The sequence below is a fragment of the Phascolarctos cinereus genome, unplaced genomic scaffold (assembly GCF_003287225.1).
Source record: "Phascolarctos cinereus isolate Bilbo 61053 unplaced genomic scaffold, phaCin_HiC Scaffold_726;HRSCAF=1367, whole genome shotgun sequence".
Lineage (NCBI taxonomy): Eukaryota > Metazoa > Chordata > Mammalia > Diprotodontia > Phascolarctidae > Phascolarctos > Phascolarctos cinereus.
Genome location: NW_027556098.1, coordinates 124,694,093 through 124,706,457, shown reverse-complemented (window position 1 = coordinate 124,706,457; position 12,365 = coordinate 124,694,093). Strand labels below are relative to the sequence as shown.

General features: G+C 34.5%; 1 protein-coding gene across 1 annotated transcript in view; it reads left to right on the top strand.

Moving 5' to 3' along the window:
* The window catches only part of STAG1 (STAG1 cohesin complex component), a 346,896-nt gene that overhangs the window by 268,829 nt on the left and 65,702 nt on the right, over positions 1 to 12,365 (top strand). Inside the window, exons 17-21 of the mRNA XM_020986100.2 lie at positions 2,703 to 2,795; positions 2,889 to 2,978; positions 3,119 to 3,322; positions 4,027 to 4,097; positions 7,436 to 7,523. Coding sequence (XP_020841759.1) covers positions 2,703 to 2,795; positions 2,889 to 2,978; positions 3,119 to 3,322; positions 4,027 to 4,097; positions 7,436 to 7,523 — 546 coding nt within the window. The remainder of the gene's footprint in view (positions 1 to 2,702; positions 2,796 to 2,888; positions 2,979 to 3,118; positions 3,323 to 4,026; positions 4,098 to 7,435; positions 7,524 to 12,365) is intronic.

The window sequence follows — 12,365 nt, the reverse complement described above, 5'->3', positions numbered from 1 at the left end:
TGAAGAAAACTGAAACATATTTCAAAACTGGAGGATGATAATGATAGTTAACATTTATATAGCATGTACTATATGCCGAGCACTGTGCTGAGCACTATATGATTATTTTCTCATTTGAGTTTTACAGCAACCCTGAGAGGTAGGTACTATTATCCCCATTTCACTGATAAGATAACAGACAGAGATCTTGCCCAAGATTACGTAGCTAATAAGTGTTAGAGGCAGGTTTTGAACTCAGGTCTTCCTGACTTCCGACCTGGGGTACAGATTCACTGTACCACCTAGCTGTGTTGGTAGCAAAGTGAACTTGAAATTTCATATAGTATAGTACCAAGATTTAAGATATATTATGATGGTAAATATGCTAAGACTTGATTAGATGGAATCATGGCTGGCATTCAGTATGGAAATTCTCCATACAAAAAAACTGATCTTAAGAATGGTAGAATTGTAAATGATTAAATATGTTTATAAAAAATGATCAAACTGGGGCAGCTAGGTGGTGCAGTGGATAGAGCACTGGCCCTGGATTCAGAAGGACCTGAATTCAAATCTGGCCACAGACACATAACACTTACTAGCTATGTGACCCTGCACGTAACTTAATCCCATTGTCTAGCCAAAAAAAAAAAAGGATCGAACCTAGGAATATAAAAATAATGGAAAGCATTTGGATAAGTTCAGAAGTAAAGATAAATTAATGTTGTAGAAGTATACTAGAAACCAGATTGAGAACATGAGAATTTCCTAACATAGATTCCCTCTCTACTCTATTCTCTCCCCTTTCCTTCCCTCCCCTCTTCTCTCTCCATCTTTCTGTGTGTGTGTGTGTGTGTGTGTGTCTCTGTCTCTCCCTCTCTCTCTCTCTCTCTCTCTCTTCTCTCTCTCTCTCTCTCTCTCTCATTCTCACACACACACACACACACACACACACACACACACACACACACATGCAAATGCTCTATATTAGCATTAGAGATGGCAGCACAGTACAATGAAAGGAACAATGGATTTGGAGTCAGAAGACCCAGACTCAAACTCCCTCTGCCATGACCTTTGTTATTTCAGTCAAGCCACTGAGCCTTTCTGCTATAAAATATGGACATCAACTAGATAGTCTCTAAGGTCCCTTCCAAGTTTAAATTTACTGTCTTTATCCCTTCACCTTTTCATCCGTGTTCTCCAAACCTATTTGTACTAAAACAGAGCAGCTAATTCTTAAATTGCTGATAATCTCCTCTTAGAAGGCAGAAAATAAAGCATTTAATTCTACACTTAATTCTTGCCAGAAAAGTAGAATGCAAGAGTGGAGTGAACCTCTAGAAATAGTATGAAGCGTACTGAAGTCTTGTAGCCACCACCTCGTCCCTGCCTCTAAGGCAGACACAGCAGGAGGGGAACTCTGCAATGTAAGGTCATTGCCTCAAGAAGGTAAAGAAGAAACCTGTCCAGTAGGAAGCCATTTGAAAGCAGTCTCAAGGGGAAAGAAGGTTTACAGCTGCTTAAAAATGAAGCAAAATAATTAAAGCCTCCAAAGGCAGAACTTGTACACTATTCACTCTTATTCTACTTCTCCACCTGCCTACTACCAGCAGTACAATTCTAACGCTGATTTTCCCTTGTATCAAAAGGCAATTTAAAACTAATGTGTTTCTGTTTCATAGAACTGTTAAAGGCTATAGAAGTCAGCGACTTCACAATGGAAGCAAGTGTATTCTGGGCAAAATGCTACTCTAATTGTCCTACATTTTACTCTTTAAATAGCCTGTTGCCTTTTAGTTCATTTAGCTAGATCATGATACTAATTAGAATGAGACAATGAGTTTAAAATCCGTGTCTAAAGGCATGAAGAAATTTTGTAACTCATGACCTGGGGAACCATGTAAAATATAGATGGAGCAGCATGAAGCTATTATCTCTACTACAAAGTAACTTTTAAAAATTATACCTAAACTTAAGGGCAGCTAGGTAGCACAATAAGTAGAGCTCCAGCCTTAGAGTCAAGAGGACCGGAGTTCATACACAGCCTCCGACCTTGACATTTATAAGCTGTGTGACCCTGGGCAAGTCACTTTACCCTGATTGCCTCACCCTCCCAAAAAAAGGCAAAAAAAAATTATACCTAAATTTAATTGTAATCTTTAATTATATAATTTAAATTACAACCTAGTAATAGCAAACTAGATACAACAACACATAGGAAGGAAAGTAGGAGCTTTAGGAAGGACTCGTCTTTATTTTGGAAAATTTGTTCACATTTCCTGGAGTTAAATTGAGTCATCAAAATAGAAAAAAGTACCAATTTTTTGTGTTTAAAAATTCATTTTCATAAAGTTCCCTCATTTTACATTACTTTTTGTACAATCTGAATTCCTAAATCAGCAGCTATTTGATAGATAAAAATAACTACATTTTTGTAAATGTTTTCTATGAATATACATTTAAAATTAGGTACATACAATATACAAGGCAGATTTTTGTTTTCCTATTAAACTTCAAAGTTAGACATTTTTAATTTCCTCATCACTGTAACTTTTTTGGTTAGTCAATTTGTAGAATCATTGCTTATTTTAAAAGTCAAATCCTAGTTCCAACTTTAATTACTGTCTAAACCAAAAATCATTGATTAGTTGTAATTTTGACTTGAAAATTAGCAAGTGAAATTCTTACTAATCTTAGCGTTTTTTAAATTTATTTTCCAGGTGCTAACTGCCAAAGAAAGGAAAACTCAAATTGATGATAGAAACAAACTGACAGAACATTTTATTATTGCACTTCCTATGTTGCTATCAAAGGTAAAGTCTCTATGAAAGTATATTAGATGTTCAAATCATTCTTTTTATAATTAACATTGAATTTTATTATTTTCATGTGTTCATTCCTTCCAGTATTCTGCTGATGCCGAGAAGGTAGCTAACCTGCTTCAAATTCCACAGTATTTTGACCTAGAAATCTATAGCACAGGCAGAATGGAAAAGGTAGGACTGGAGCTCTGCAACTAAATTCAATTTTATTAAATAATCATGGAGCTGATTGGTAATGGATAATGATTTTCCTTTTCATTATTCATGTTTCATTATTTATAGCAGTATCTCAAATTATTCTTTTTACTCTCCAGCATCTGGATGCCTTATTAAAGCAAATTAAATTTGTTGTGGAGAAACATGTAGAATCAGACGTTCTAGAAGCCTGCAGTAAAACTTACAGCATCTTATGTAGTGAAGAATATACAATCCAAAATCGAGTTGATATAGCTCGGAGCCAACTAATAGATGAATTTGTGGATCGATTTAATCATTCTGTAGAAGATCTCTTGCAAGAGGTTTGTTTTTTGTTTTCTTAGTCAAACTATATATATTTTTACTTTGTTTTATGATTAGTTAAAATAGCCTTGCAGTTATTCAGACTGCCTATAGAAATATTAACTGTCCTTCCAAATTTTAATAGGGCTATCACAATAATATACCTAAAAGTCAATGTAATTCACTGGTTTTTCCCCCCACTAGAGAGAGGGTTTAGTTCTTTTTTGTCTTGCACCAGGTATGTGACTAATTCATACTTACCAGATGCCCACTGTGTGCAAAATAAAATTTGAAGAACACTTAAGATTAGCTGTACAGGTAAAGGATGCCATTCCGCCACTGATAAAGGTTTCAAAATAGCATATATAACTCCATTTTCTACATTCTCCTTATTTCAACAGCCATATTTGTTTTTCTATCTATAGAGAATGGGCTGCAGCCCTTAATTTAAAAAAACCCTTATTAAACCTTAAATCCTTGCTATTCTTTCAGCCATGAAGGCCGAGGTGGTAGGATATATTTTTTAAATATAGATGGCAAATTTTCTTTTAAAACACAGTCTCCTTTTTCTGTTACTTACAGTAATGTATTGTTCCAAATTAAATATTTTGCGTATCAACTGAAAGTTTTTACAGCTATGTATCTTAGGCATTTCCACTTTGTTTTAACTTGTTCATATAAGGAAAAATCCCAATCATAGTAATAAGTTTTCTTTTATTTATAGGGAGAAGAAGCTGATGATGATGATATTTATAATGTTCTGTCAACACTAAAGAGATTGACTTCTTTTCATAAGTACGTCATCTTATTTGGGCTTGATTTAATGAAAGATGTGTTAGAACAAGAGATAAATTAAGATTGTCTCTGCACAATGTGGTTAAGGTTTTGTCTAGTTAATGTTTAATATCTAGATTAAAAACTAAGATTTAATAAAAATGCATTTGTTTTTACATGTTGGATTTTTTAATATGTATTTGGTTTTTACTTCAATAGTTTCAAGTAAAAAATATCAAATAGACCATATTTACAATAATCTTCCAGGCATTAAAATGCAATTTTTATCCATTGGTTTTATTTATGATTATAACTTGACTCTCGTTTAGGAAAGATGAAGATCACTAGACAAATAGCTTCAACTTCCTGGACTTTAGTTTCCTTATGTATAATACTGAGAGGATTAGACTAGATAATTTATAAGATCTCTTCTAGTTCTAAATCCAGTGAATTCTACAAGATAACTTTCAGCATTCAGTTATTTTATTACAAAAGTTTTAAGCCAATATTCAATATTTTTCAACCAACAAACCTAATTTAAAAAAAAAATATGAGTTGGTTTTGTAGGCAGTAATGAAAATGACAGCATTTTGGCAATATTTTTAAAATGTCAATAAAACTTAGTAAAATTTTAAACCAGTGTATAGTAGAAACAACACAGGATTTAGAATCAGAAAATCTGGGCTACAGTCCTGGCCTGCTGGCTTGCCAACAATGTGGCCTGAACAGTTCATTATCTCTTTAAACCTCAGTTTCCTTATCATTAAAATAAGGTAGTCCAAATACATAATCTCTAAGTTCCTTCTAGTTCTTAACCCTATTATCATAGATATTTTAATTTGTTGGACCTCAGTTCTTCCAGTGATCTTTAAGATCCATTCCACTTGTAAATTTTATGATTCTTATTTTTATTCTTTTCTTGTTTTTGTTGTTGTTGTTGGGGCATGGCGGAAGGGAATACAGTAATAGAGATTTTGTTTCCCATAAGTTAGTAACTCTGAAAGACACCAAAATCTAAAAGCTAGATTTGGATTGGGAAAACAAGGTTCAAACTATTTATTAAATGTCAGTTTCAAATTGTAATATTTAGGTACTGTAAAATGAGGGAAAACTTTTCTGAAAGAAGATAAATCAAACTAGAAGTTCCTACATATTAAAAAGACTTTCAGTCAACTGATAAATTGTGTAGCACCTTTAGGTTCAAAAGGATACTCCTTTTTTTTTCAGTCTTTTAAATTAAACTTTGAATTAAATATTTTCTCTTTTATCAAAACCTTCCCCATCTCCACCCCCATTGAGGGGGGAAAAAAAGAAAAACCCTTTTGACAAATATGCATAGCCAAACAAAACAAGTTCCCACACTGACCACTTCTAAAAACATATGTTTTATTCTGCATCTTGCATCTATCACTTCTCTGTGAAGACTTGAATAGCATTCTTCCTTATTAGTTTCCTCTGAAATCATGGTTATTCATTGTGTTGATTAGAGTTCTTAAGTCTTTCAAAATTTTTTCATTTTTTGCATTGTTTATTATGTAAATTGTTCTCCTGGTTCTGCTCACTTCACTCTTATCAGTTCATTCAGGTCTTCTCGCTTTTCTCTGAAACCAGCCATTTGCCATTTCTTATGACACACTAGTATTCCATCATATTCACATCATGATTTGTTTGGCTATTCCACAGTAGATGGGCATCCACTTAGTTTCTTGTTCTTTCCCACCAAAAAAGAGCTCCTGTAAATAATTTTTGAAATATCGATCCTTTATTTTTTATCTCTTTGGGATATAGAAGTAAATTTCTAAAAGAAAAAAACCTTTTTTTTAAATAAAAGTTCACAGTTTAAAAAGAGGAAAGAGAAACATAGCAGAAATAACTACTATGTAGTTCAACTAAAACCACATTGTTAGACAGCTTGTAGACATTTTGAGGATAGTGATCATTTATCATGATGCCCATAGCCTAAGTGAACTTGAACCACTGGTACACTCATAATACACCTAATGAATCTTCCTATTTCCTTCTCCTCAGCATGTTTTATTTTTCTTCTTTTTTTCTGTATCAGTGTATCTCTTTTCTTTCTGCTCATCTTTCCATTCTTTTTTTTCTTTATGTTCATATCTGTATGTTTCTATCTCTTACTTTTTCCATCTGTGCTTCAGTCCATCTGTCTTTTTTTTTCCTATTCTTGTCTTTCTCTCTAACATAGCATGTTGCAGAAAAATGTTTCCTATTTGCTGTTAATTTTAAATTTGGGTTTGTAAGACAAGGTATAGAAGGTTATTTGTAGACTGCTGTCAGGTCTATAGTGGTAATATGCTAAAATACTCAATGGTAATATAGGGTATAGCTTCATGGTCCATATAGAAAAGTTTTCTCTTAGCATGGTTGACCAGTGGTATCAGTCACTTATGTTTTTCTATAAAAATAAAGCTAATTAAATCAAAGTAAAGCATTAGTAGTCTTCAGTTGCTAGATATAATGAAGTGATACTTCATTTGAACAATTTTTTAAAAATAATTCTCTAAGCACCCTGCACTATTCAAGTGCCTTCCTCACTAATCTTCTACTGCTCTTAATTACTGTTTAATCCTTTTCCTCTTGTGAGGCTTTAAGCCTTACACTCTTTTCTTCTGTGGTCCTTTGTATGTCAAGAACCCCTAGGCTAATATATAATACAGGTCTCTTTGGGGGTGGGAGGATGGTATTGGCAGGAGACTTTGCTATTCCCAAGAATCCTTATTTCTTACTACTTTTTGTTAATCCTAAGGAATACTTTAAACTGCATTTGTCACTGTATTCTATTCAGCTTTCCTTCTATGGTTCATTTCCTAGCAAAATTGATATTTCCAAATCCTGGGAAGATGTTCTTCCCCTTCTGATTCTGCTACACAACACATTTCCGTTTGAACCCAGGTCTTGACATTAACGTACATACAGTTGGTTGTACATACTCTTGTTCATCTTTACTAACTTTAACTGAATCCCAACTCGTTCCAAAGCTACTTTGAAGTTTTTAAAAACTTAAACTGTCGTCTTCCAAAAATGGATTTCAGAATTATTTCAGATGAACATACCTGACCTTTTTTTAATAGATGTAGTAGTCTGTCCATAGTTGTATTTATTGAATAGAGATTTTGTTTTCTGTTCATTTTTAATAGCTAGGTTGTTTAATTTTTTTTTAATATATTTAGATTATTTTAACTTGAATACTAAGCATTTCCTTTACCAAAAGGTTTTTCATCTTTGCAAATCAAGTTGCCATATTCGTCCAACCATTGGAATGTAGACTAGTTTTTCATTTACTCTTTTCCTCCAAGAATAAAGTTTATATCTTTTCCCCATATCTTTTTTCTTTTCAGTGCTCATGACCTTACAAAATGGGATCTATTTGGTAACTGCTACAGATTACTGAGGACTGGAATTGAGCATGGAGCTATGCCAGAACAGGTTAGAAACTGGGCAGGTGCCTAGTGTTTGACTTTGGTAAACTAAGCTGCTTGACTTTCAAAGGAAATTCATGAACAATCAACAAAGTTCATTAATAAATCTTTTAGAAACATCTTAGAGATTTAGTATTACAGGTAAGTATGAGTTACCACACTTAAAGAAATACCAGAAACTAATGGGATAGCTATTTTAATAATATGCTTTTTTTGTTGTTCAGTCGTTTCAGTCACGTCCAAATCTTTATGACCCTGTTTGGGGTTTTCTTGGCAAAGGTACTGGGAGTGTTTTGCCATTTCCTTCTCCTGTTCATTTTACAAATGAGGAAACTGAGACAAAGAGGTAAATGACTTACCCAGGGTCACACAGCCAGTAAATGTCTGAGGTCGGATTTGAACTCAGGTCTTCCTGACTCCAGGCCTGGCACTCTATCCACTGCACCACTAACTACCCTAATACTGCACTTAGGCTGGAATTTACTAATCCTGGTAACTTCCATTAAAAATTTGAGAAATAGAGAGAGAGACAGACAGACAGACAGAGAGAGTGAGTGAGTGTGAGAAAGAGAGAGACTGGTTATAGATATTACATTTAAGAGGCACAGTGGATAGAGTGCTCAAACTAGAGTCAAGAAGATTCATTTCCTGAGTTCAAATCTGGCCTCAGATGCTCAGAAACTGTAAACTGTAAAATGAGCTGGAGAAGGAAATGGCAAAACACTATAGTATCTTTGCCACGAAAACCACAAATGGTGTCACAGAGTCAGGCATGACTGAAAATGACTGAACAACAACAACAAATATTGCAGAGATTGGGCAGAAATTGCATGGAAGTTTCTAAAAAAAAAGTAGGAATGAAAAAGTTAAATTCTGTTGGCGTAATCAATCAACAAATATTTATTAAACACTTACTATGAGCCTATATTAGGTACCAGGGATAAAAGTACAAAGAATGAAAAATATGTGTACTCACAAGCTTACATTCTAATTGAAAGATAACAAGTTGATATAAAAATATATATTGTATAAATATAAAGTTAGTAAATAAAAATAAACATGAAGTGGCTAATTACAAGGTAGTTTGAGAGAAAAGCCACTAGTAGTTGCTTTCATCTTAAAACAGTTTCCTTTCCCACTTCTTCCATCTTCCAGCTCTCGCTAATGCTCTCTGCCACCTGACAACACTGCATCTATGGCCAGCCTTTCTAGTACCAGTTATGCTTTTACTCACAGTTACACTTTTACTCACATTCCCTAACTTCTTGGTCCTCACTACTACTTCCATTCTCTTTTCTCTACCACCATCAATTTTAGCACTTCAGGATTCTGGTTGTTGTTATTTACTGGCCCCACAGGGACTCTCTTATTTTTAACTCAAAGTTCAATACCTGGCTCACAGTCTTTCTCTGCACTTCAGCTCCTGCCCTCATAACTGGAGATACCAACATACATGATAATACTCCCTCAAATATCCTAATTCCAGGTTCCTCAATCTGCTCAATTTTTGGCCTACTCCTCCACCATGCCTCAACTACACAGAAAGATGGTCATGCCCTTGGTCGTGCCATTACTCACAAGTGTTCCAGTTCCTTGTTCATAATCTCTGCAACTGTTTTATTAGGTCACAATTTTTTATTCCATTTTTCTGCCTTATGACCTCTTAATCCTGTTCTTCATCTGCCCCATAGTCTCCAGTGCCTATACCCCTCTGTTCTTTCCCAAACTACCTCCTGTCCACTGGATATCTCCTTTCCACATCTGGACCTCTTGAGAAACCAGTTCAACTCTATATTGTCCTCTCAGGAATCCATTGCCTTCTTATTTCTTGCTAGTCATGCTTTGCCAAACCCCCATGCTTGGATCATTCCCACTATCAGGTGCCTTCCATTCTATACATGTGATGCTGAATAGAGCTAGAAAAAAAAATCATTAAGCCATGCTGGCAGGGATTACTCCAAATTTGTGTTATATTATCTCAATTGGCCCTCATTGCAGCAAGGCAATCCCTTTATACCTCCCAAATCAATTTGCTAGCACACTTCCTCCATAATAATCTAGAAAACAGAAAAATCAAGAAAAAATCATAATTAGTCATTTTTCTTGCCCTGAGGGAAGCTTAGGGAAATAGGGAGGTCTACACACACTAGAGATAGGGGGCCAGGAGAACAATATGTCAGCAAGGGAGCATTCCAGCACCCAAGGACAGAAAGAAGACTAAGTACACCAGGGCAGTTACTACCGGGGCAGGATCCGATCCTTAAATTAGTGTTGGATGAAGGAACAGTTGTCATTGCTCTGATCAATCTGCTGAAACTGAGCTACACACAAGCCAGTAGTCTCCAACCTGGGTCAGGAACTTGCAGAGCATAGACTAGGAGAGCAGTAGATAGACCTCATCTCGAATGACACTATTGTTGGAGCACTGAAAAATTAGAAGCCCCCAGACTGAGTTGCAAATGAAGACATAAAAGAACAGAAGTTGAGCCAAACATTTCCCTTCCCCTCCCTCAAGAAGTGTTCAAGTCTCGGTACTAATATCAAGTTGGAAGTCAAGACACAATGAGCAAAGAAAAAAAAAACTATCATAAAGAGCTGCTGTGGAGACCTGGAAGCTCAAAACACAAACACAAAAAGAAGAGAATAACTTTAAAATATCTATAAACAAAACCTCAAAGAAAAATGCAGATTGGACATAAACACAAGAATTCATAGAATAATTAAAGGCCATAAAAAAGAAGCAAAAAAAATTTTTTCATAAGAAGAAAATAACAGCAATAGAAGAAAAAATGGGAAAAGAAATGAACACTATGTTAAAAAGTTATTTTAAAATAAGAGTTAACAGCTTGGTGAAAATATTAAAGAAGAAAATAAATATTTAAATGTTTAAATTGGCCACTTGGTGGTGGTGGTGTTTTTTTTTTATTATTATTATTTTTTTAAGGAAGATAGGTGGCTGAGCAGATAGACTCATTCTCCTGAGTTCAAATCTGGCCTCAAACGCATATTAGCTGTATAACCTTGGGCATGTACTTAACTTTGCCATGGTTTCCTTATATATAAAATGAGCTGGAGAAGGAAACAAACCATTCTAGTATCCTTGTCAAGAAAACCCCAAATAGAGTCACAAAGAGTTAGACACAATTGAACAACAGCAACAAAATGGTTAAAGAGATTAAAAAAAAATATGTTACTGAAGAAAATTACTCATTAAAAATGAGAATTGGCCAAATTGAAGCCAATGATTCCGTAAAAAGTAAAGAAATAATAAAATGGTCAAAATACTGAAAAGTTGAAAAAGATATGAAATAACTTATAGGCAAAATAACTGACTGAAAAATAGATTGAGGAGATATAACTCAAGAATCATTGGATTACCTGAAAGCTACAAATAAAAAAGAGCCTATACATCATATTTCAAGAAATTATAAAGGAAAACTGCCCCAATATCTTAGATCCAGAGGGTAAAATAGAAATTGAAAGAATCCACTGATCACCTCCTAAAGGAGATCCCAAAATGAAAACTCCCAGGTCAAGGTGAAAATTCTGCATGCAGCCAAAAGAAATAATTTAACTACCACAGAGCCAAAGTCTGTATGGCACAAGATTTAGCAGCCACCACAGGAAAGAAAAAGAAGGCTTGGAATATGATATTCCAGAATGTGGAGGAGCTGAGATTACAACCAAGAATAACCTATCCAGAAAAACTGAGTATAATTCTAAAGGGGAAAAAATGGATATTTGATGAAATAGAGTACTTTCAGGCATTCCTGATGAATTTAAAAATTGAGATTCAAAAGGTGAGCATGAATGAGAAATCATAAAGGAATAAAGAAGGTTAAACTGTTTACATTCTTTTGTACTGGGAGATGATTCATGTAACCCCTTGGAACTTTATTATCACAAGGAGTCTTAGGGCTTGGATGAGATTCTTTTGATGAAATGACCTCAAAAGAAGAATGGAAGGGTGGGAAGAAGAATGTACTAGCAGATGGAGGAAAGAGAGAAGAAGAATGAGGAAAATTATCCCACAAAAGTATAGTGGGTAGGGAAGAGTTCATACAGTGTAGGAAGCAGTGTGGTTGAAGGGTGACAGAATGGGTAACACTTGAACCTCACTTTCATCTAAACTGTCAAGGAGGGAAGAATATTCATACAAACACAGCTCAGTACAGAAATTCATCTTTCCAACAAGGAAATAGGAGGGAAGGGGATTAAGTGAGAAAGAGAGGAAAGGATAGTAGAGAAGGCATATCAAGGGGAGGCATTGGTCAGAAGCAAAACAGACTTAAAGAGGAGATAGGGAAAAAAGGTAAGGAAAGTATAAAAAAATAAGATTAAGGGAAATACATAATTTACAGTCATAACTGTGAATGTGATTGTGATGAACTCTCACCCATAAAACCAAAGAGAGGAGTGGAATGGATTAGAAACTAGAATCCAACAATATTTTGTTTATAAGAAATACACAGCTAAAATAAACGACTAAAGCAGACTCTGTTATGCTTCAATGAAGCTTAAAAAAACAGGGCTAGAAATCATGATCTTAGAAAAAAGCAAAAATAGACCTCAGTAAAGAGACAAACTGGGAAACTACGTTTTACTTTAAAGATACCATAAATAATGGATCAATAGCAATCCTGAACATATATTCATCAAATGGCATAACAGGTAAATTTTAAAGGAAAAGTTAAATGGATTACAGAAAGAAACATTTAATCTCTGTCATTGGGGACTTACACCTTTCAGATCTAGATAAATGAAACTTAAATAAATAAACAAGAGAAGTATGAATAAATTTAGCTATGAAAGACCCCTGGAGAATATTGAATAAAAGGAGTATACCTAT